General features: G+C 39.8%; 2 protein-coding genes across 3 annotated transcripts; both read left to right on the top strand.

The window, feature by feature from the left end:
- The first annotated feature begins 21 nt into the window (after positions 1 to 21).
- LOC121656889 (lysine-specific histone demethylase 1B) lies at positions 22 to 13,257 on the top strand. Of its 2 annotated transcripts, none has more exons than XM_042012106.1 (21): positions 22 to 193; positions 464 to 606; positions 2,645 to 2,766; positions 2,840 to 2,929; positions 3,016 to 3,127; positions 3,231 to 3,344; positions 3,420 to 3,458; positions 4,813 to 5,014; positions 5,100 to 5,284; positions 5,369 to 5,539; positions 5,631 to 5,705; positions 5,825 to 5,959; positions 6,765 to 6,936; positions 8,075 to 8,202; positions 8,477 to 8,608; positions 8,698 to 8,772; positions 8,848 to 8,964; positions 9,115 to 9,240; positions 10,255 to 10,377; positions 11,171 to 11,323; positions 12,084 to 13,257. In XM_042012106.1, the coding sequence occupies exons 1-21, from the start codon at positions 178 to 180 to the stop codon at positions 12,165 to 12,167; spliced, it is 2,514 nt and encodes an 837-aa protein (XP_041868040.1). In that variant the 5' UTR covers positions 22 to 177; the 3' UTR covers positions 12,168 to 13,257. The 2 variants fall into 2 exon arrangements, with proteins under 2 accessions (XP_041868040.1, XP_041868041.1); XM_042012107.1 differs by having other exon boundaries at positions 4,813 to 5,005.
- A 582-nt stretch (positions 13,258 to 13,839) lies between these two features.
- LOC121656890 (nucleolar protein dao-5-like) lies at positions 13,840 to 22,338 on the top strand. The gene is made up of 10 exons (XM_042012108.1): positions 13,840 to 14,156; positions 15,806 to 15,937; positions 16,074 to 16,196; positions 16,276 to 16,398; positions 16,486 to 16,608; positions 16,692 to 16,817; positions 16,913 to 17,035; positions 17,116 to 17,262; positions 19,901 to 20,044; positions 20,124 to 22,338. Exons 1-10 carry the CDS (start codon positions 14,105 to 14,107, stop codon positions 20,192 to 20,194), a joined length of 1,164 nt encoding a protein of 387 aa, XP_041868042.1. The 5' UTR covers positions 13,840 to 14,104; the 3' UTR covers positions 20,195 to 22,338.
- Positions 22,339 to 23,567: the final 1,229 nt, after the last annotated feature.

Genomic DNA, 23,567 nt, shown 5'->3' on the forward strand with positions numbered 1-23,567 from the left:
CCACACCGAAACGCCCATTTCCTCTTAAACACAGGAAGTCGTGGTCTTGTAACAACAGCGGCAGAGATTTCTACCCACAACAATAAAGGGGAAAGAAATTCGGTGATTTTTAAAAAGCGTTTCAGGAACGAGCGGACGTTAAAAAGCTCCGGTTAAACAGAAGCGCGACTGGCCGCCATGCTGTCGGACGCAGGTCAGTGTTCGCTCCGCTACATGCTACATGCTAAAAGTGAAGGCTTGACGTTTGTTTGGTGGATTTAAAGAGCTGTATAATGTTTACGTGTCGCCACCTGTTCTGTGTTTACGAACCCCTGTGCCTCTCGCCTTGGTCATTTTCCCTGAATATATTTGACACGTTATCTGATACAGAAGAGTCTTTATCAGTGAGAACAAAGGCCCGTTTGAAGCTGAGCTGCATTATTTCCCAACTATAACAAATTGAGCATGTTTATTGTTATTGTAGATTATTCCGGGAATGCCTCTGGTGCCCGGAGAGCCAAGAAAAGGAGCTCCGGGGAGTCACCGGGGGAGGGCCAGACCCTGCGCACCTCTGGGAGGCAGATAAACGTCCGGGTGAAGCGCACCAACAACCCTCCACCTGGACAGGTGAGCTGCTGGACATTGGCTCAGTTTCTCTGCCGTTAATTTGTTTGTTTTGTATCTCAAAATTAATATTATCCATCAAACGAATCGTAAGCGCTTTGTTATTATTATTGTATTAAATATATGATAGTCTTTTAAGACCAATAGTGACACAATTTTTGTTGGAGTAATGGGGGAAGTGAGGCTCTGAACCTCATCATATTTCAGTTTTAATCTGCTGTAATCTCTTGAGCAACTCGTTTGCTTTTCTTTGTGTTATTGCGTGTTTTTATGGTTTGGTTCAGTTGCATCTCTTGTGTTGTTTTGTGTCTTTTTAGGTCCTTTTGTTTCACATCTTCACATTTTTGTCTCAGTTTATTCTTTCAACATCCCCACCTAATTGTCATTTATAGTGTGTCTCCTTTACGTCCCAGGTAAATTTGTTTGGAGGCTCTTTCTGGGATTTATCCAGTTCTAAAATCCTGGGATAAGACCAACACCCCTCATCTGTAATGTACTCTTAAAGGGCTGTGTGCTATTAGATTTTTAAAGGGCTACTATAATGGGGTAGATCAACGCAGATGGATACTGACGTGGAACCATAAACGAGACATAAGACAAGTTGCCCTCTTCAGTAATCTGTTCTCTGTGTGGAACTTTAAGATGTAATCAGGGTGTATCTGTATTTTTCCCCAACATCTTCTAGTTTGATGGCTTTAGTCGTCTCCACCTTCACTAATATAATTGATAAATAAGAGTGTAAATGCCATTTTTTCTATGTCTCTTCTTGTTCTGCAGTTTCATGACATTTTATTCATTTGAGCCTGAATGATGTTTCATTATTCAGCATGGAGACATTTCTTAATAATCTATAAAAGTAATGGCATGCACTCATTTTAAACTTAAGCCTTTTCATAGGTTGTGTGCAAATGTATGAACCTCTGCTCATTTCTAAAAACTATTTGCTTCCAATGAGTCAAACTTTTTCTTATCTTCTTCAGGGATGTTGTTACTAGCAGCCTAACGCAAAAGCGATGTTGTGGGTCCTAAAAAGAAAAAAATTAAAATAGACAAGTGGAAGACAAAAGAAGAGTCAGGGCAAAAAATAAAATATCTACAGCAGATGAACAGAATCTGAAAGTGATGATTTAAAGGAATGGGAACCAATCCAGCAAAGACCAGAACCAGGACCCGAGAGATACATCTGGACCTTAAGTTGAGCCATCTTCTGTTGGCTGAAGCCTCATCAGAAATGGTCTCCATGGAAATGTGGTTGTCAAGTAGCCATTCTTAAGGAAGGGAACAAGAAGGAAAGGCTGGAGTAGGTCACATGACATAAGAACTGGACTGAAGATCAGGGGGATGCTTCCCAGAACCTGGTCCTCAACATTATTGAAGCAGTGTGGGATCATCTGGACAGAGAACAGAACAAAAGGCACAAACATCTAAAGAAGAGTTTTCGAAAGTCTTTGAAGGATCCTGGAGAACTTGTCCTGGTTTCTTTAATAAATGACTAATTTTGTCTAAGAGGAGTCAGACTATTTGAAGAATAAAAATGCCCAAATATTGAGAGTTCAGCTTGTTTTGTTTGCACGTTTTAATGAGTCTATATAAAGGAATAAAGACACAATGAGGATTAACTGATTTTAGTATATTATATCACAATATTTCTCAAGAGGACATCAGGCATGACGTCTGTTTCTTTTTATTTAATCTTTCCATCACTTAATTTCCTCTGTTTCTCTCAGTGATGTACAGCCCATTGGATCAATTCTTTGGTGTTTTCATGAAGAATGTGTGATGCAGCTACTGATATCAACTCTCAGACATCTCATAGTCTCTCTGGAATTCCTTGATGTGCATTTTATGTAAAGTGTGATGAATCAGTGACCTGTTATGAAGCCAAATAACTGGAGAAACTCTTATTTGTTGATTGATTTATTAGCAAACATCTCTTTATTGTGGCATCTTTTATCAGGTTGCTGATCGTGTGTATTGACACTGATTCATCATTTGATAAGGGTGCACTCCTCCTTAAAGTGTTTTAAACTGTGGATTACAGAGTAAAAGAAAAGCCACAGACACGGAGGAGGAAGACGACCAGTCTGAGAAGAAGTACAGAAAATGTGAGAAGGCGGGATGCTCTGCCGTGTACCCAGTTTGTTTTGCAAGCGCATCAGAAAGGTAATGAAACAGAATCTGATCCTCACTTGGTCACCTTTCATCGTCTTTAACAGAAGCGCCTTTCTCTTCTCAGGTGTGCAAAAAATGGATACACGTCTCGCTGGTATCATCTGTCGTGTGGCGAACATTTTTGCAACGAGTGTTTTGATCACTACTACAGAAGGTAAAAGGACAGTGTTTATAATTTGCTTTTCCTTTTCAGAAATCATAGAATAATTGTACACCCCCCCTTCTCCCCGCCCATGACAGTCACAAAGATGGCTATGAGACCTTTGCGTCATGGAAGAAGGTGTGGACTAGTAACGGGAAAAGCGAGCCCAGTCTTAAAGCCTTCATGGCCGATCAGCAGCTGCCGTTCTGGGTGCGTGCTCGAAGTTTTCCTTGTTCGAGCTGAGAGTTTGAGTCATGTTAGGAGTTCTCTGTTGCACCAGCTGTAAATGTTCTTGTTTAAATGTTTCTCTCAGGTTCAGTGCACCAAACCAGACTGCAGGAAATGGCGTCAGCTGACGAAAGAGATCCAACTCACCGCTTCTCTGGCGGCAACGTACCGCTGTGGAATGAAGTTCAATAACATAAAGGTAAATGGGGAAAATCAGCCATTCACAGAGCTATTTTCAGTTTTTATGACTGAAATATTGTTTGATTTTCTGCAGAGTGAAGGACCGGACCAGTGCTCCCAACCAGAGGATCTGGTAAGTAGGTGATGTGTATTATCTTATCACCAAACTAAAGTGCAACCAATGCAATTTGGCAAACAGTTAATTGCCTGTTTTCACCACTGAGCTGTCTCCAAAGTTTCATATTAGATCTGCTTATTATCAGCAACTCTGAAGATCTCTGCAAAGTCAGGATCTTTATTTTGAATTTGACCTCAGCATTTAACCTCTGTAAACCCCTGTAAAGGCGGCAGCATGAGATACGACCAGTACAGAAGATCTGTACACACTAGCAAGCACCAGTCCAAACCCAAAGCAATTATGAGTATATAGCAAAAACATGAGAGCAGCTCTGTCCACTTTAGAGCTTCTGCTAATTTCTCTACTTAAAGCAAACCACACAAACAAGGAGTCACATGACAGCAGAAACTCTGCTGGTTCCAGAGACGTCTGTCTCATCTCGGTGGGACAGAAACTCTGGGAGCTAGCGGCCAGAACCAGAAACCATGTCTTACTTTTGCTGTGATTCCAGCTCTAAAACTCTGCTAATGTGTTCTCCTATGACTCTGCCTTTGTTTGAAATGATTTATAAAGAGTTTTGTAGTGAAGGATTCACTCTTCCTATCATAAACTATCTTTGGCTTCACTTCTTTCTGGATCCTCATGGTGTTTCCAAGGTGAATGTGGGGTTCTCCTAAATCTGACCATTGATAGAGGTGTGTCCATCATCATCTGCTGATGACTTCCTGAGGTGTTTACCTGTGTAACACCTCCATTAAAACACCTGGTAAACTGCACAGGGTATTTTTTTAGCTTCTACTTGTGCACAGTTCCTTATCAGACATTACTTTACTCATTCCTAGATTAATTGGTCTGCCATCTTCTGGTTTTCACTTAAAATAATAATCTGGTTTTCTTGAAAGGGGGAGATAACCAGATTAATTTTCTCAAGATTACTTTTTCTGTAGTAATCTCACACGTCTCAGCTTTCTTTTGAGATCAGGATTATAAATACAGCCCTTGTAGTTGTGAAGGTATCCTTAATTTATTTTGGGTATGTCATTTTGGACCGGAGGAGAAAATAAGCCTAGTGAAGAGGGTAACTCATCTGATGGTGTAACCACACTATGAACAGGCAGTATTATTATTGTTGGGTTTGATGTCTTGCTCAATGGCACTTCAGCTGCAACTGAGCATGGAGCCAGAGCCACATTTTGCCTCTCTAGCTTGGCTTTTTTCAAGTGTTGCTTATTTAGGTTACTTCCATCACTCCTTATGAAGGAGGCTGTTTCTGTCACATAACGGTGGCGAAGGTTGTGTGTTTTATGGTTTTATTTTTGGATGGATCCGATAATAAGACCTGGGAACTCTGGTTGTCTCATTCCCACAGAGAGTGGCTGAAGTTACTGACAGCTGGTGGCATTCAATGCTGATTTTGCCGCCGCTGTTTAAAGAAAGTCCGGCTAGCCCATTCCTTTCAGCCTACTACCCCGACTGTGTGGGGATGAGTCCGTCAGGCTCTCCCAGCAATGTGTCCCAGACCGAGCCAAGAGCCGATCACTGCAGAACTGTGCAGCCGCAGAGTAAGTTTGGTGAGAAGAATGTAAACACTGAATTGTGGAGATGTCTGACCAGATAGCAGTAATGTGAGGAAGTAATCATGACTCTGTTCTGCAGTTTTAGGTCTCTGTCCATACTTTCAGCCTTTCTACCAGCCCAACGAATGTGGCAAGGCTCTGTGTGTGCGGCCAGACATGATGGAGCTGGATGAGCTTTATGAGTTTCCAGAGTTTTCCCGTGACCCCACCATGTATCTGGCTCTGCGCAACCTCATCCTGGCCTCCTGGCACAAAAACTGCAAGGTACAGTCATGGCTCCGGTGACTCTAAACATCTGGAAAATTCAGATAAGCACCCAAAACTATTAATACTACTTTTTTTCTGCAGGAGGTGCTGACTGCTCAGAAATGTGCTCAGCACATCATTGTTCGTGGGCTGGTGCGTGTGCGCTGCGTGCAGGAGTTGGACCGGGTCCTTCACTTCATGACCAGGAAGGGCCTCATTAACACTGGTGTACTGGCAGTGAAGCGACCTCTGCTTCCTGAGAGATCCTGCTCTGTTAGTGTCTGCTATGCCTTCAGTTAAGACTCTTCCTAATAATTAATTTCATCCAAACACACAACATCTTATATTTGATCATTTTATGCAGAAGAATGTCATCATCATTGGTGCTGGGGCATCAGGACTGGCTGCTGCACGGCAGCTGCAAAACTTTGGCACTCAGGTAACAAATAAAAAGATCCTCACATTAAATCTAGTCCCTCGCATTTCTTCCAGGATCCATCTTCTACAGTTTTCCTGCCAAGCTGTGCGCTCACATTCTCTAGTCGCTCTGGTCTACAGGTGGTGGTGCTTGAGGCAAGGGACAGAATCGGCGGTCGAGTGTGGGACGACTCATCTCTGGGCGTCACCGTGGGGCGAGGTGCTCAGATTGTGAACGGCTGTGTTAACAACCCCATCGCCCTGATGTGCGAACAGGTAACAGTTAATTAGATTTACTTTTATTACTTTTTTTTTTTACTGAGCATAATAAAACTTGAAAGATGCTGGAGACATTTTTTTCATGTTCATACCATTTTGACTGTGTTGATTGTATATACCTGATATTTTTCAAAGATATTTTCTTTTTAGACAATTTTAGAATTTTAATTTAGTTCCTAGAATTAGCCAAAATGGCTAAGCCACAAAAAAACTTACACATTTTATTCTAAGGACAAAAAAATGTCCTACTGAAAGCCAATATTAATGTCATTTTTGCGCCACAGCTATCCTCATGTTAAGAATTTATTTTGGACTACTAGCCGTCTTTTTTTTTTATGTGTTCATCAGATTTCACAACTTTTTTTCATATTCAAAAACATCCAAAGCATTTAATGAGAATTATTTTAATTTTTGTTTTCTTTTTTTCCATTAAAAACAACTGTTAAGCTCTGGAACAAACCTGTATTAAAATGGTTCAAAACTACAAATTAAAATGATTATTTAATATGTATAATTCAGGCTAAAGTTGTTTTTTAAAAGCCGGACTCGTTTAAAATGTGAAGAAATATTAATATATAATATCTTAAGGCAGTTTTTTGATGAGGTAAAAATTTTCATGTTTGGATTCAAATGTGTGTTTTTATTCTTTTTTAATGAACCAACACTGTATGAAAAATAATGAATGAAAATAGATGTTACTGCCATTCACAGACACACTCCAGGGTCTGATTTACACACGTCTGTTGAGGGTTAAAAAAAAGCTCAGCTTTTATGTTGCTGTTGTTCTGAATCTCTGCTGCAGATAGGCATCAAGATGCACAAACTGCGAGAGCGGTGTGACCTGTTTCAGGAAGGCGGTCGGGCCACCGACCCGGCCATTGACAAACGCATGGACTTCCACTTCAACGCCATCCTGGATGTGGTGTCGGACTGGAGGAAAGACAAGTCACAGAACCAGGACACACCATTAGGAGGTGCTGAAACTACTAAAACTCAAGATTCCTCCAGAAAAAATTTCCAGTTGGAGGAAAATGTGGCATAATTGTTGTACATAAGTCTTATTTTATGTATTTATTTTTAATTTTTATTATGAATTATCTGGAGGAAAAAAAATTTCTTTTGAGATTCCTTCATTTTCTTCATGCAGGTGTGTCAGTCACATGTTTTCCCGTACCTGCAAATGTTTGCCATGCAGTTATAAGACAGTAAAAATACAAATAAATAAATGACAAATATGACATTTAAAAAAGTACAATTTTATTACATAAGCAAGACGCTGGTGCTGAATCTAAAAATTTAATATTTCCAGGTTGGTTATGTCAACAATCTTTTACAGTCAACACAAATGATCATAATCTGAGCCGTTTTGTTTGCCTCTCGTATACTTCTTAGCACCAGAGCTGAACTATTCCACATCTATCCTGTCTGATTTGACAGCTTTACTTCCATTCCTGTCAATGAATTTACTAAAATGATCCCTGCCAGTCCGCCTCATTATGTGCCCATGAAACAAGTCAGAGGAGCAGGTGTCATTAGTCCCTTGCTTTTTCTGTTCTGTGGGGCACCACAGGGGTCTGCTCTTGGACCAGTTTTCTTTTTATTACACATCCTCCCCCAGGCCTGCTAATCAGACCGTTTTCTTCTACAAACCTTAGACAACAATCTGGTTGAGATTAACAACAGGATGTTTCTATATTTTCTTTCTCTTAAATCCAGTTTTTTTCACCTGAAAATCATGATGATCTATGTTCTCTTTCTTTGTAGTCTTTGTCTTCGGTCTTTAACTTTTTTTTATTCCTGGTTATCCACTTAGTTTGTCCAAAACTCTCAGTTCTCCGTTTCAGGTTTTTTGTATCTCAATTAATTTTATTACTCATCAGGTTCACCTTTGGTTAATTTTGCTTTATGTCTCTCATTTGAAAACCTGCCTTTCTCTTTGTCTTTATTATTGCATTAAGCACATTGTAATCCAGCTTTTGAAAGCGACTGTAAGGATTTTTATGTAAATACTGAGCAAGTCTGTAAATGTGCAAACACCGAATCAGCAAAGAGAGAATATGTCTGTTAAAAAGAAAAATATTTGTCACATTTCTGTTTGTCTGTTCCCCACAGAAAAAGTTCAGGAAGTAAAGAAGAACTTTCTCCAGGAGTCTGGGATGCAGTTCAGCGAGTTGGAAGAGAAAGTGCTTCAGTTTCATCTGAGTAATCTGGAATTTGCCTGTGGAAGCACATTAGACCAGGTCAGAGACACTCAGCATGGTTTCTGCTGCTTCTGGCAGCTGTCATCAAAATGTTTATTTATTTTGTCTGAAAGAAACATGCTGATGTATTATTATTCAAATAAATAACAATAAAACATCTAAAAGGGAGACATTTATCACGTTGGAATAAGTATTTTGCTTTTTAAAGTCAACCAGTGACGTGAATCAGATTTGGTAACACCTAGTTTTTAAGGGTTTTGATAGATTTAAAGTTTTGGAATATTCTCAAAGTATTTTTGTGTGTTTTTTGTAGGTATCCGCAAGATCCTGGGACCACAACGAATTCTTTGCCCAGTTCTCAGGAGACCACACGCTACTCACAAAGGGCTATGCTGTTTTACTCCACAAGCTGGCCGAGGGCCTCGACATCCGACCAACGTGTCCGGTTTGTCGTTGAGTGTTTTACCTCACATTTACCACTAAAACTCTTCAAGTAGATCAATCTCATTGTGATAAAGTTTACTTTTGTTCCAGGTTCAAGCCATTGACTACTCAGGTGACCTTGTAAAAGTTATGTCATCTAATGGTTCCCAGTGGACGGCTCAGAAGGTAAAAACCTGCACCGACGTGGACTCATCTCTGTTCTCAGCATTTTAGTTGCTTTAACAGTCGATCTTCTTTCAGGTCCTCGTCACAGTCCCTTTAACTTTGCTTCAGAAGAACGTCATTCGTTTCAGCCCCCCGCTTCCTGAAAGGAAACTGAAAGCAATCCACAGTCTGGGAGCTGGCATTATTGAAAAGGTATTTCTCAACCTTATCAGAAACTTTTAAAGGGAGCTGATCAGATTTCTGCATTTATTCAGGAACAGTTTTGTTAATGCATGGTAAAAAAAAAGAAAAAAGGCCTTCTGAAAAAGAAAGAAAACTAAGATTTCATCAAACATCCTGCAGATTGCTCTTCAGTTCCCGTACAGATTCTGGGACAACAAAATCCAAGGGGCGGATTACTTTGGTCACGTCCCGCCAACTCCTGAAAAGAGAGGCATGTTCAGCGTTTTCTATGACCTCGATCCACAGGTGTGTTTTCTCTTTTTATTTATTTTTTTTTATCGGCATGATCAGACCAATGACTGCTGTTTTTCTATTAATTTTTATTTGTGATGCATATATTTAAATCATGAGTAAAGAAAGCTTAATGCTAAATTTGAGAAAAGCTTACCAAGTCCTGCAAACATTTTTCCATAATTTTTTCTCTTTTGATTAATAGTCTGCACTCATAAGGTGGATGGAAACAAATTTTGTGAATGATTTGACATCCGGCAGCAAGCATCTTCCTGTAATGACTGGTCACATGATCAAAGCAGTGGTGCCGCACCAGCTCAGCAAAATAAGAAAAACTGCTTTTTTTGAAGGTTAGAAGTGAAAATGAAAGACTAAGCTTGAGAAAGAGAAAAGAAGTGTTGTCTTTCAATGAAACCAGTTATACCAGAGCTTAAATACTATCACAGATAGATCTGCATGAGGAACAGATCTGCATGGACAGAGGACTTTTTTTTGTATTGTTTTGTTTATATAAATACGGACCATTTACCATTTTTATTTGTTGTCCCGCGTCCCTTCATTGGATGAAGCGGTTGGATGAAGGTTTTATTTGTCTGAACAACCTTTTTCAGTGTAACAAAAGGTCATTTTTTTGGTCAAACAGCTATTTTCAGGTTACCTCTTCTCTGAATATTAAAGCAAGAAAAAACGCTGCATAGTACAGAAATGTTATAAACATATCTTCTCACACTGGGCCGATGCTTCAGCTCCACATGTCTTTTCACATTAGAAGCTGGCGACGCTGATGTTCTGACTCATTTTTTATGTTTAGGTGGACATAATTTGCAATGTTTGTTTTCATTTTCTGACAGTACATAACATTCCTGTAAATAATCATAAGCGGTTGAGGCCTTTAGCGCCACCTATTGACCACATGAGTGACTCAGCTTATTTTCTCCAAACCAGCTGATGGAAACAAATTGACAAAGGAATGCAGTAAAAGATAAAATCAGAAAGTAAAGTTCTTCTTTTACCTGTGTGTGTTTTTAGGGGAAGCAGGCTGTGCTAATGTCTGTCATCTCCGGTGATGCTGTTCCTGCTGTTCGTGACCTGGAGGACAAGGATGTGGTGGACGAGTGCATGAAGGTTCTCCGTGAACTTTTCAAAGAGCAGGTAGCGCCCCCCTGTGGAGAAAATGATTTGGTATTTCCAAATAAAGTCTTGTACCAATGAATATGAAATGGTAACACCCAGTAATCCCAGCCCCTACCGCGGTGCCCAGTCTCCAGAAGTGCACCCAGGGCTCCTGTCCTGATTTGTTTGGGATTAAGAGGAGGAGCGAAGTGATTTGGCTATATGATCATTCAAACTAACACTGCATACAAAGTGTTTTTTAAAATTTCTGCACAGTTTAAACAATCATCTTATTTCAAGAATAATGGAAGTAACAAACATTATGCACATGCATATGGACACGTCTTGCAGATGTTTGCATTCCAAAGAAACATGTGTGAGGTAGCAATAAAAAGCACTAGTTTCTGCTGAACTCTGACAGTTTTGAAAGGACTAAATGCCTTGAAAGATGAAATCCAGACCTCAGAGAACTGGAAAGAAAGTGGTACAAAAAAATAAAAGGCTGTTCTGCTCCACATCACACCACAGTATTAAGCCAGGGTGCTGCTTGTGGTCTACAGTTTTCCAAGAACTTTCTAGATGTACTGGAAAAATTCATACAGTCAGAAGCCCTTGTGGTCCAGTTCTGCAGAGTCCATCCTCACCTGATATAAACATCTTTCTTGTAGCTATATTTACTTTTCTAGCCACATAGTTTTTTTTATGTATCTAGTTGATTAGTTGGCATCTGTACACACATAAAGACTAATTCCTCATCTTTTAAACTTAACAAACTAAAATTATTCTTAATATTATTTGATTAATTGATCAATGGTTCAAATATTCTTTACAGGAGGTCCCAGAGCCTTTAAATTACTTTGTCACACATTGGAGCAAAGACATGTGGTCGCAGATGTCCTACAGCTTTGTGAAGACGGGGGGCAGTGGAGAAGCCTACGACATCCTGGCTGAGGATGTGCAGGGAAAAGTTTTCTTCGCCGGCGAGGTAACGCTGCTTTTATGTACTTTTTACATATTTATTTTATTTTTATTTTTTTATTAAATATTTTAGTGATCTTGTTCTTATTCCTTTAATTTTTTTATTCTATTTTAATTTGATTTTATGTTATCTAACTCTATTTTATCTTAAATCATTTTACCTTTTTTTATTTTATTTAAAAATTTTTGTCCTTTTAAAAAAAAATGTAATTTCATTCTATTTAATATTTTTTTATTGTCACATTTTACTTGATCTACGTAAATTAAAATTTTAATGTAATTGTCTATTTTATTTTATTTCAGCGGTGCGATCAGTTTTTCCTTTAAAATTTGGCTGGGAGCCGTTTTATTGAACACATGGCAGCTTACCTTTTGAATGCAGTTGAGGAAAATATCATGTTTCATGTAAACAGACTTTGTGCCCACTTGACTTCTAACTGTAAATAACTTCTAACTATAAATATTGTTGTATTGAACCAGCACAAAGGGACTGGTCCAAAAATATACTTGCAATTTTTTTTTTCCCAGTCAGTTCCTAGAAACATTTTTTAATGACGCAGGCAGCTTAAATATAATCATTCATGTACAGAAAATAAATGAAAAAAATGTTTAATTGTATTATTTAGAGTTTAAGAAAAAAAATTCAAATAACTGCTCCATCACGTCTTGATAAGCAATTTGGTCAATAAACTCATTCTGTTGTAATACATTGATTTTAAGTGGCTGTGAGACGTCGTTAAATTTATTTATTGACTTTTATTTCTCAGGCCACCAACCGACACTTCCCTCAGACTGTGACAGGAGCCTACCTCAGCGGGGTCAGAGAGGCCAGCAAGATGGCTGCTATGTAAGCTCAGTTCCAGAGCATCTAAAAACACCAGCACGGACCCACGAGCCGCACCGACCGACACACTGATCATCGACTGCCTGAGTTGCTCCATAAGAAGCTTTTGCTGTAGCTGGTTAGCATGACACCACTGGTTGTTTTCCAGTTGCAGGGTCAAGTAGGGCTCTCCAGCACCTGGTTCTGCATATTTAACAGGAGATGGTGAAGTTCTTTCTTTTCATATCAAAGTCCATCCGGTGAAGTGCTGTTTATTAGTGACAAGATGCAAAAAATCTTCCCAGCAAGCGCAGCTCTGTTTCTGTCCGCTGTGCTGGAAAGCAGGATGCCGTTTTCAGTTCAATCACGTTTGTAATTCACACATCTGTAATGGAATTTATTTTAAGAATTGAGGCTGCATGAAATCTTGGTAAACTCTTTATCATTTAATCATGGTATAACAGAAAATACTGAATCTCCAGGATGAAGTTCAGTGAGATTATGTGATCACATCTTTGAGAGTTGCCTGCCAAAGTTTTCTGCATCCGTAATGATGATGTCCTTTGTCTGAATAATGGGTTGCCATAGTTGATGCGTAGAATGAGTGAAAGGGTAGCTTTTTAGATTTCTTCAATAGCACTTTTGATTTAGCATAGTAAGAAATGAAAACAAGTATGCGAATTACACTAGCATAGTAAGAAATGAAAACAATTATGTGAAGTACATTGTTTGATCAGAATACATCAGACTGTCCCCTTACTTTCTCAGGGATGTTATCAGAAAAAAGGAAAAAAAAAACACACAGAAATAAAAAAGAAAATGGAGGAAGATGACAGCAGTGGAGGGGAAACCATCTATATTTCTCCAATGAACTATGAACTTCCTACGGTTTGGAGTGGGGATGAATCGCACAACCTTGTCATCACTTTCTATGATTAATATTGACTAATGAAACTGTGTGGATTCATATCTTTGTCTGATTTAGTGTATTTACATGTTCATGTCCTGTTTGTCTGATATTTCAGTGCTAGAGTATTTATCTTGTACTTGTCTAATAAACTGAGCTATTAGCTGCCACAAAGATCAGTTTTACTTCTGAATAAATATTTCACTACTTCTGTCCTTGTTGAACCATAAAAGCAGAACTTGATCATCTTGAGACAAAGGTGGAATTAGCTTAAACAGATTATGCAGGCACCTCTCTGTTGTGTTTGAGCCCTACTTCTGAAGCCTGCCTTCTGGAACAGAAGCTGTAACTAATGTGCTGATTAGTAACTATGGTAACAGTCAGGGCTCTTGCTGTGATTGGTTGTTTTGACTCCAGCGGTGGAAGAGGCAGTTTTACTATTATTATTATTATTATTATTGTTGTTGTTGTTGTTGTTGTTATTATTGTTTATTTTAACCTGTGTAGACAGTAAATGAGGGGAAAAAATTATTGCACTGCTCTAGAAACGATTCAACCCATATATTATACAATTTAAAAAAGAAAAAAACATTATAAACATCAATATATTTTAGCTATATTTACTTTATCTCACATATCTTTTGACCAACCATTAAAACGTGAAAGTACAATGAAAGAAAAAGATTTTGAACAAATGTTGCGGCAGAACCATTTTCTAACAACTCTAGCTTAAGTCGTACTTTCGTTGCTAAGTAACTGGGTTTAATGGACCAATGACGTGGTGAATCGTCATCAGAGCTCGCCCTCCCGCCTTCCTCTGAAAACAAACGGAAGAAACCCAAACAGATCTGAACCTGGTACATTTGGACCCACACAACCGGTGAAACGGGTTTTCTGACCAACCATAACTGAAGCTGTAGGTTTGTGGCGCGGTGTATTTTATAGCTACTGGGAAAAATTTTGCCTACAACCAGTCGAAACATCCTGGCGACTGAGCTAACATTAACAAAAGAAGAAGAGGCTAGCTGCAGTTTTGGATGCGGGGCGTAATTAACTAAATGACCAGCAGAATGGACTGCAGCACCGCTAAGATGGCACATAAATCTCCAGGTAGCTACTTCAACAGTAACACACTACTTTTAACCCGAGGACGCCGTCTTGTGTTTGGACTATTTAGCTAACAGCATAGTGCTTACCACGTGGTAATAAGCCGCGACAAAAATATTTTTAATTGTTACTTTAACGACAGAAAACTGGGGGAAAATTACTAACAACAAACGACATAATACACCATGTCATTATTGACCGAAAATATACTTAGTAGACATGCAGAATCAATGTACCAAAAACTGCATCCATGCTTACTGGTTCCAGAGTAATTAAGCAACCAGGAGCTGCTAATTAATGCACTATTTACACCATCAGTGTAAGTTCCTCTATGAAAACACAACTTTGGTCAATTTGCTGTTCTGCATCATTCAGGTGTGTGTGTGTGTGTGTGTGTGTGTGTGTGTGTGTGTGTGTGTGTGTGTGTGTATAAACAGTGCCAAGAATGAATGATCCAGGAGAGGTCCTTTGTGATGTGCACATCCAGGAACTTGCTGCTGCCCACTCACTCCACCGTAGCACCATTGATGGTCAGAGGTGGATGCTGGGAGCACGTTCTCCTGAAGTTCACAACTATCTCCACGTTCAGAGAGATTGTTTTGTTCGCACCACAACACCAGGCTAGGTCAAGATGAGTTGTCTCTGAAGGTGGCTGGGCTCTCCCTTAGAGATAGGGTGAGAAGCTCGGTGATCGGGGGGCGTTCAAAGTAGAGTCACTGCTCCTCAACATCCAGAGGAGCCAGATAAGGTGGCTCGGGCATCTGGTCAGGATGCTGCCTGGACGCCTCCCTGGTGAGGTGTTTCAGGCACGTCCCACCAGGAGAAATCCCCAGTGTAGATCCAGGACATGCTGGAGGGACTACATCTCTCGGCTGGCCTGGGAATGCCTCGGGATCCCCCTGGACGAGCTGGCAAATGTGGCCAGGGAGAGGGAAGTCTGGGCTTCCCTGCTTAGGCAGCTGTCCCCACGACCCAACCAGTGATAGAAAATGGATGGATGGAAAAAGCCTTTTCTCTTTAAAAATAAAATGGGAGCACGGCTTTTGTGGGCAAAGCTGTATCTGAACAAATCCCAAGACTTCTGGAAGAACAAAAAACCAGACCTAAGTGGAGAAAACCAAATGCGGCATATCGACACAAACACCTCATACCGGCTATTAATCATGGTGGTGAAAGATGGATCTGGGCTTGTTCTGCAGCTACAGCACCTGGACACCTTGCAGTCATTAAGTGGTGCATGAACTTCTCTGTCCAAAGTAGGCTAGAGTCTGATGTGAGTCTGCATGTGTGACAGCTCAAATTTGGCTAAAACTGTCTGATTCAACAGTAGCAAACACAGTAACAAATTTACAACAGAATGGCTGAAAGGTCCAGACCTGAAATGCTTTGGTTGGGACCTTCTAAGAGCTGAAGAAACCAATGCCTCAAACCTTAATAAAATTAAGCAACATTGGAAAGAAGAGTGGAACAAAATTCACAACCACGTGAGAGACTGGAATCATACAGAAATTCATTACTTCAACTTCCTGCTGCTGAAGGAGCTTCTACAAGCTACTGAAACACACTCTGTTTTTACACTGTTTGTTAGTAAAATTTGATCAGACTATTGGTAATTTACTGTTGTTGATGACATCATGTCTCTAACTCATCAGGAAAGAACAGCTCTGCCTCTGATGACGAAGATTTCATTCCTTTGTCGAAGATCCTGATGAGACCACAGAGTGAAGCGAAGAAGACACGTGACAACACCCGCCGCTCCAACCCAATTTCAAAAATGGATCAAGGTGAAGACCAAAAAAAAAAATCATCAGTTTTGTTAATGTTTTAGTTGACTATTTTCCAGGAGGTTGTGCTCATTTTATTATTCATAAGTTTTTTTTTTTTTATATATATATATATTATATATATATATATATTTAGCTTTGGATGACTCTGATGATGAGCCGCTGATGAAGAAGAAAAAAACTTTGGGACCAGCAGCGGAACAGAACAAGAAAGAAAACACGCCACCTAAATCTTCAGGCAGAAAAACCAAGAAAGCGGGTAACCACATGACTGCATGTCGCCGTCTACAGCTGTGCTTTCAGATTCATGTTCTTTACTAAATATAGATTTTATCCAGATACTGACCCAGACAACGACTCCGACAACGAGCCTCTTTTAAAAATCGCCAAGTCGCCTTCTAGAGCTACAAAGAAGCCGAGCTCAGCAACACCGAAAAAGTCTGTTGAGAGGAAAAAGAAAGGTGGTGAATTAACTTTCCTGCTTGGAACATCAGGATCTCAGAGCTGTTTAGATTTTTACTCCTTTCTTTATTTTCACATCATTTCAGTGGAAAAGGATGAAAGCTCTGATGACGAGCCTTTGAGTAGAATTGCTAATAGACTTCCGAGACTTGAGAGAAAAGCATCAACCCCAGTAATGAAATCTAAAAGGGCTACAGCGAGGAAATCTGGTGAGTGTGAAACTTGGAAATCTGAACTTGTTTGTAATATTTTTTTCATTGCAATTTAAAGAAAATATGTGATCTTCTTTTAGTTAAATATGCAGAGTCTTCCAGTGAACAGAGCTCAGACTATGAGCCTTCGGCAGTGGTGAAGCAGAAGAAAACTGATGGTCCTAAAGCACAAAAGACCGCGGCAAAGAAGAAAACAATTACAGAACGTAAAGACAATTTACTAAAAAATAGACAGCCTCTTCATTTAATACTGTCTGTTACAGGCAGTTCATCTACTAACTTATTGGATTTTTACCCTCAGACAACAGCTCAGATGATGAAGATGAGCCTCTGGTGAACCTCATCACCAAGAAGAGGAAACCTGCAGAGAAAAGCACAAAGAAGGGCGGCGTGTCGCAAGGCAGGGTATCAAAGAAGAAGCAAGGTAGTCCAGCAGGGAAAATGATTTGAAGAAAACACAAACGTAAGAAAACATTTCCAATATTCCCTGCTGTTGTTTGACAGAACCATCTGATGAAAGTTCGGACGATGAACCTCTGATTAATGTCGCGAAGAAGAGTCGCACAAACAAACAAGCAAAAAGCAAAACAAAGGCAACTCCCAAGAAAAGAGGCACTGCTTCCAAAAAGCCAAGAAAGATGCCTGCAAAAGGTAAAGACCCTGTCCTGCTGCTCTTACATGATGCTGAGTGAAATGATACTAAAGTAGTTTATAGATTCATGTAGGCTAATAATCTGCTGCAGAAAACGGGCTTCTTCTTAGATTGTTGAGTCCCGATTAAGTGAAGTAATCAAGTTTTATTTTAGTGCAGAAAAAATCTTGGAGATTCAGGTTCTGTTTATACAACGTTTCCATGCAAAACCCCAAATTGTTCCCGTTTGGAAAAAGTTGCATTTACATAACAGCAGAGTAAAAAATGCCTCCATGCAAACTGAAAACACAAAGAGGACTGGAAATGATGTAGTGTGCATGCTGGGCCTGTAGTAGGCAGTTAATCTTTGCAACGATGCACCCAGCGCGTGCACCACATCCTCATCAGACCTGAAGACATAACAATGTGTCGTGTAAAAAAAAAAAAATTTATCTTTTAACGCATTAATGTATAAACAACAAAAACAGCAAGGTAGAGCGGTCATCTTGTAACCCGAGGGTTGCCAGTTTGATCCAAGTCAAGTTCATGTCGAGGTGTCCTTGGGCAAGATACCGAACCCCTAATTGCTCCTGATGGGTCGTGGTTGAGCGCCTTGCATGGCAGCTTCCGCCATCAGTGCTTGAAGGTGTGTGTGAATGGGTGAATGTGATGTATGATGTAAAGTGCTTTGTGTATCATTCCAGGTACAGTAAAGTGCTTTATAAATATGCACCATTTACCATAAACTTATTCCATATTAAAAATCCAAATTTTGCATTATCTAGGGGAAAGAAGCTGATTTTGGGCATGTAGGTGCAGTGAACCGAAACCAACAAAAACCACTCTGTCCTCTTTATTTATAAAGATTCTTGGGGGGGTCCACCATTGTTGTCGTGCTGTTCTCTGGTGTAAACAGGGCCTAAGTGTGCAAATGCAAGATGACATGACAGATGTCACCATCGATTCCAGTTTGGGTTTATAGAAAATTTTTCTAGAGCCCGTTCTCAAAACTATTACCACGGAAACAAGAGCCCAAAACTCAACTCGTCCGTTTTAGCATCTCAGTGTCGTGTAAATGGGACCTCGATTATGACGGCTTCTCTGAAATTGTTGCACCTTTTAAAAAATAAAAGGAACTGTAATCCTCTAAAGTTTCTGACAAAGAATAAATATTTGGCTATAAAAGAATAAGTATATATTTTAGAGCTCCCTCCATTTATTTATTTTTTTCAAACAATATTTTTATGATTTTAAACTTTCACAGACACACCTACAGAAACAGAACCACAAAGTGGAGGAAAAAGGGGAAGAAAAACTAAATATCGTTCTGAGCCAATATTTTCAATGCTTACAGTAAAATGTTTAAAAAAGTTATCACATGTGCAATATTTGGATTCATCCCTGAATTTCCCACCAAACGTAAAGTTAGTGTAGAAGTTGTAGTTTAGGTTTGGGCTTTCCATTATGTCAGTATGATGCAGCCATCATCCTTTTTACCAGTTTATTTATTTATTCTTTGTTTTGCTACAATCATACATATTTACCTCCAGGTTGCAAATAAATGTGAGGATTTTTCTTTCCTGTGTCATCAAAATCAATAAAAATGGTTAAAACAAGCAAAGAAACAAAAAAAAGACTAAAATCAAGTTAACAAAACCCTAAACTATGGGGACAATCTGCACAAAAAATACAAATTTTAAGAAAACCCCTGCACCAAGATAGCAGAAACCTCAAGCCTCACGTAGTCTAGGTAAGGCTTTAAGGAAGGGCTGTCTTTGAATGTGCCTGCATGTCAGTCCAGCAGTACCAAGTGTAACAGCATCTGTGCCACTGATCAGCTCGTTGTTGATCCACTGCAATAAAATGTTCATCCTTGCAGCAAAGGTGAAAGCACTTTTTATATTTAGATCTTATTGCTCTTCTTGGAGCCCCAATATAAATAATGGAGCCATTTCCAACTTAACACTAAATATCTTCTCTGTTTCCAGTAGGACATCAGACCAATTCTTACGTGCCATGACCAGTAATAAAGAATAAAGGCCCATTTATACTCTACATCAAAGACGGCTGCCGAACCGTTCGTCCGTCTTCTGCATCTTTTACATGTGTAACTTGCTCCTTCTGGGCCCTTGCAGAAGCTTACCCCGACAGAGTAAACAGAGTAGTACCACCGGAAACCGTGGGGCCAGTGTTGAGCAGTACAGGTGACGATGGTACGACCTGCGAAAAGAACAAAGAAGAAGAAAAAAAACTGCAATGTATTTAATGGCCGATCTCCTCCACAGTCACCGTGTTTGTTATTGTCTGAAACTAATGTCAGAACTGGGAGGTGACTCTGCACTGCCCTCTGGTGGATGTACTGGCTAACAACCATACCAACGTAAAGGATGCGTGAAGTATAAAAGCAGTGAAATTGGAAACCGACGTACCTACATAAGAATGTAAATGGAGCATAAAAAGGCCTTAAGAGTACCCACTACCATTTCACTTTCAAAGAGGCCCTGCAGGACTTTTACAGATTTTCTCAGTGATGTGCCCCCTGTCCATGGCTAGTCCAGCATACATCTTGCATCCTACCTGTGCTGTGAGCTCTTTCCAGCCTGTAAGACAGTCTTACCTTCACATGTTGCTAGTTTTAAAAAACCAACTTTGTTTCAGATTTATCAAGCGACAGTTCAGATGACGAAGCTGTAACGAAGACTGCTGAACACCCACAAGTGACCAAAAACCTGAGAATACTACTGGAGAGGTGTGATGCCAAAGTTACAGGATCAACAGGACGTCTGGAGAAAACCAGAGCAGGTATTGATTTTCATTTCATCACTGATGCTGCTGTAGAAGTCTCACTAACATGACTAACAGAGTCTGCTTTTCTCTAAAGAAACACGAACTGCTGACGAACCCACATCAGAAAACTCGGAGGGTTTGGAGGACTCATCAGGGCACGAATGAGCAAAATGAAGGAAAGTTCTCGTGTTTCTCTGACAAACGCCACAGAAAAACCACAGTAGAGTTAATCAGTGTGTTTTATATGCATCCTTTTATTTAAAACATGTTCAGTCTTAGCTTTCCCCTTTTCTTACCAAATTTTGCAGGTTTCGCAGTTTTATGTTCGGATGTTGATTTTTGCTTGTGTCAGATGTTTCTTTTGGTTTTATGGTTTTTAAGAAAAATAAATGTTACAGAAATGAATTTGTTAGGTAAAAAAAATTGGACCATATCACTTTATAATGTACTAATGTTTTTATCTTTGAGTGAGGAAACAATGTGCCGACTGCAGATTAGAGACATTTACAAAACTTGATTAAACTCTCCTTCATGCTGGGCTGAGACATGGTGAGTTTCCACAGCTCATAAACATCTTGGATGGTACTTCAACCAGACCAGGTCTCCGGCTTCATTTTGGGGACTTCATTCTCCTCGCGGTCGCAGTCACAGATGGATGACTTATTAAAATGAGATTTTGGAGCCAGTGGTGATTCCATATCTCCAGAATCTGGGACCGGTGATCAGCTTGGGCATGCTTGTACGGATGAAATTAAATAAAAAATAAAAAGCTTTCTTTATCCCAAAAGGAAATTGCAGTGTTGTAGAAGTTGCTGGCTGGAATGACCTCCTGTATCTCTGTCCTGAAGTGAACTCGAAGAAGCCTCTGGCTGAACACTTGTTTCTTCACTGTGTTGTGTGGAGGATGTGAAGAATCAGCTCCAGCGACTCCAGTTATCCCCAGCACAGAACCAGCCTTCTTCATCAATTAGTTCAGTCTCTTTAAGTCTGGCTCTGATCCTTCTGCCCCAGCAGATGCTGCAGTTTCCATAACACACTTAAAGAATATAGAACATCCTGGAGCAGACATTGAAGGCTTTTAGCCTCCTGAAGAAGTAGAGTCTGTAGATGCCTCTGAGTTGCAGTTTTAGTTTAGTCTGTTGTCCAGCTGAACTCCCAGGTACTTGTATTCCTCTTCCACCTTTTCTCCCAGGATTTTTAAACAGTGCTTTGTTTTCTCCCGTTCTTCCTGAAGTCGTCTCTTCTGTTTGTGTTCGAGATCGTGATTGTTTCTGCTCCATCTCACAAACTGACCAGTTCTCTGTACTCAGCTTCTTGTCCATCACCTGATACTCCCCACAACTGCAGAGTAATCAGAGTATTTCTGCAGACGACAGGACTCAGTTGTATATGAAGTTTGAGGTGTAGTGTTAAGAGAAATGGTGAGAGTACAGTCTGTTGTGGTGCTCCACATCAGCTCAATTCCCATTTTTTTGCCCTTATGTGACTCATAGGATTTTTGATGACAGTCTGAAGGGCCCAATCCGATTTTTCTGATTTCATCCAATTTTGACGTCACTGAAGTCAAACATCACAACTCTGCTGTTTCATAATGCGAACCACCTGAAAAAAATCTAATTTGATTTAAAAAGACATGCAGTGTCTGCACTGTGGTCTGTTACGTAGTCATAAACCCAGGTGGTTGTGGAGGTTTCCACTCGGAGTTTATGGAGATTCTCACAAAACAGAGCAGCTGAATTGTATTAAAACACTCAAAAATCAAAGAACATGATCCTCAAAGTGACTGGTCCAGATGAGAGTGGGCTCTCTGAAGCAGATAGGTGATGATTCTTCAACCCCAAGAACATTATAAGCAAACCTGAGTCCTGAAAAGTGTTGTCTCGCTCATTGAGGACTGCAGGACTTTCATGATGTGAGCTGTTAGGACAACTGGTCTGTAGTCATGTGGTTCTGGGTGGGATCTTTTAGGTACCTGAACAAGGCAGGATGTTTTCCACAGCACAGAAACAGGCTGGTGTTGAAAACGTGCAAAAGAATCCAGATTAGTTCTGAGCACGTTTTTTATGCATCTCCATAACGTTATTCCCCATTTAAACGTCACAATAACTGTACATACTCTGCATATATTTCATGTTCATAAAACTATCACAGTATAACATGATGATGTCCTTTTTCCTCTTCAGTGGCATCATTGGACCTCTGTGTTGTTTATAACTTGTTTTAGTTTTTCTTTGTTAGCTAAGCCTTTGCATGAACTTGTGAAAATCGGTAGTGTTGACTTAAACTTTGACAATAAAATGAATATCAGATGAGTCGGTCTCTGGCTTCTGTCTCAGTAGGATTATCAGATCTCTGTTTCACTCATTTGAATTCCACTATAGTTTGAAGCCACGTAGGTTATATTTATTCTAAAACTACATATTTGTCTTCTCTCATCTATAGGGAGGTAAATCCCAAGTTTGACCGTGATATGATGGATCGATGCAGCGGATAACAAGTCTGTTGGTTTTCATTACAAATGAACTAATCAATAATTTGATTTAACACAATCACTTCTATTCACGTCAAATCACAAAAACTAAAATATCTAAACTGATTTTCTTCCTGTCAGACATTTAAATGAAAAACGATCTGTTATGTGAATAAAAACAGACGAACCACATTCTGGATGTTGAGTCTTAAAATGTTCACATGTAGAAATCTGGAAGGATGCATTTCCGTTTGTAGGCATTAAAGACCAAATACAGAAAATAGAAACAGTTTCACATGTTTTTCTTCTTAAGAATGTCTTCAAGATGATTACTAGATCCATGTTTGAATTTGTACTTCTGGAACATCGATACTGCATACACAGCCTATTTTCACCTGGAACTCAGATACACGTTGTGCAGTAAGAGCACACACAGGTGGACAATCTTAAGTGTGGACTCACCGTTGTGATATTATAAGACTTTGGTTCACATGAACAACTAATTAACGGAGCATCTGCAACCTTTGGGTTACGTTTTGTGCGACTTGGAGCTTGAAACCTTGGTAGAAGTGTTGTTTTAAACATGGTCAAGGACCCTCTGGGTTAAAAAGCAGCTTTTCTTAAAGGTACAATGTCTAAGATGTACTAAATCTAGTGGAAAAGAATGTACGGTGGCTGTCAGTGACCAAAATTCTTCCAGACATAAACATGTTTTCATCTGTGAGTGGATCCATTGGTCTCAGGTGTAGCGATGACTACCCTACGTCCCCGTTTCCACCAGCAGGTCAGTGTTGGTACGGGGTTTCCACAACCCTTACGTGGTAGGCGGAGAATTGGCCGAATAACAATATTTGTATCACAATTCATGTAATAGCATGATGTCAGAGGACAGGCTGGAATCAGGTATTCTAGTAATCGTTCCCGTCACTTCCTCTGTGGAAATGCAAAAAAATGCATAGCAGCCTGAACCCATTGGTGGAAATGTGGCTTAAAGTTACAGTATGTAAAAACGAGGGGCGTCTAGCTGTTAACAATGGTCACCGATGATTTCAAATGACTGCGCTCATC

Source organism: Melanotaenia boesemani, chromosome 17 (assembly GCF_017639745.1).
Source record: "Melanotaenia boesemani isolate fMelBoe1 chromosome 17, fMelBoe1.pri, whole genome shotgun sequence".
In the NCBI taxonomy this organism is placed as follows: domain Eukaryota; kingdom Metazoa; phylum Chordata; class Actinopteri; order Atheriniformes; family Melanotaeniidae; genus Melanotaenia; species Melanotaenia boesemani.

Bases quoted from the DNA above. Each gene is read 5' to 3' on its own strand.
- LOC121656890 (XM_042012108.1), top strand. From the start codon at position 14,105: ATGACCAGCAGAATGGACTGCAGCACCGCTAAGATGGCACATAAATCT. The intron at 17,036-17,115 runs GTAGTCCAGCAG...GTTGTTTGACAG, and splicing joins GGTATCAAAGAAGAAGCAAG to AACCATCTGATGAAAGTTCG. The intron at 17,263-19,900 runs GTAAAGACCCTG...ACTTTGTTTCAG, and splicing joins AAGAAAGATGCCTGCAAAAG to ATTTATCAAGCGACAGTTCA.
- LOC121656889 (XM_042012106.1), top strand. The intron at 3,128-3,230 runs GTGCGTGCTCGA...TGTTTCTCTCAG, and splicing joins ATCAGCAGCTGCCGTTCTGG to GTTCAGTGCACCAAACCAGA. The intron at 8,965-9,114 runs GTATTTCTCAAC...AACATCCTGCAG, and splicing joins GAGCTGGCATTATTGAAAAG to ATTGCTCTTCAGTTCCCGTA.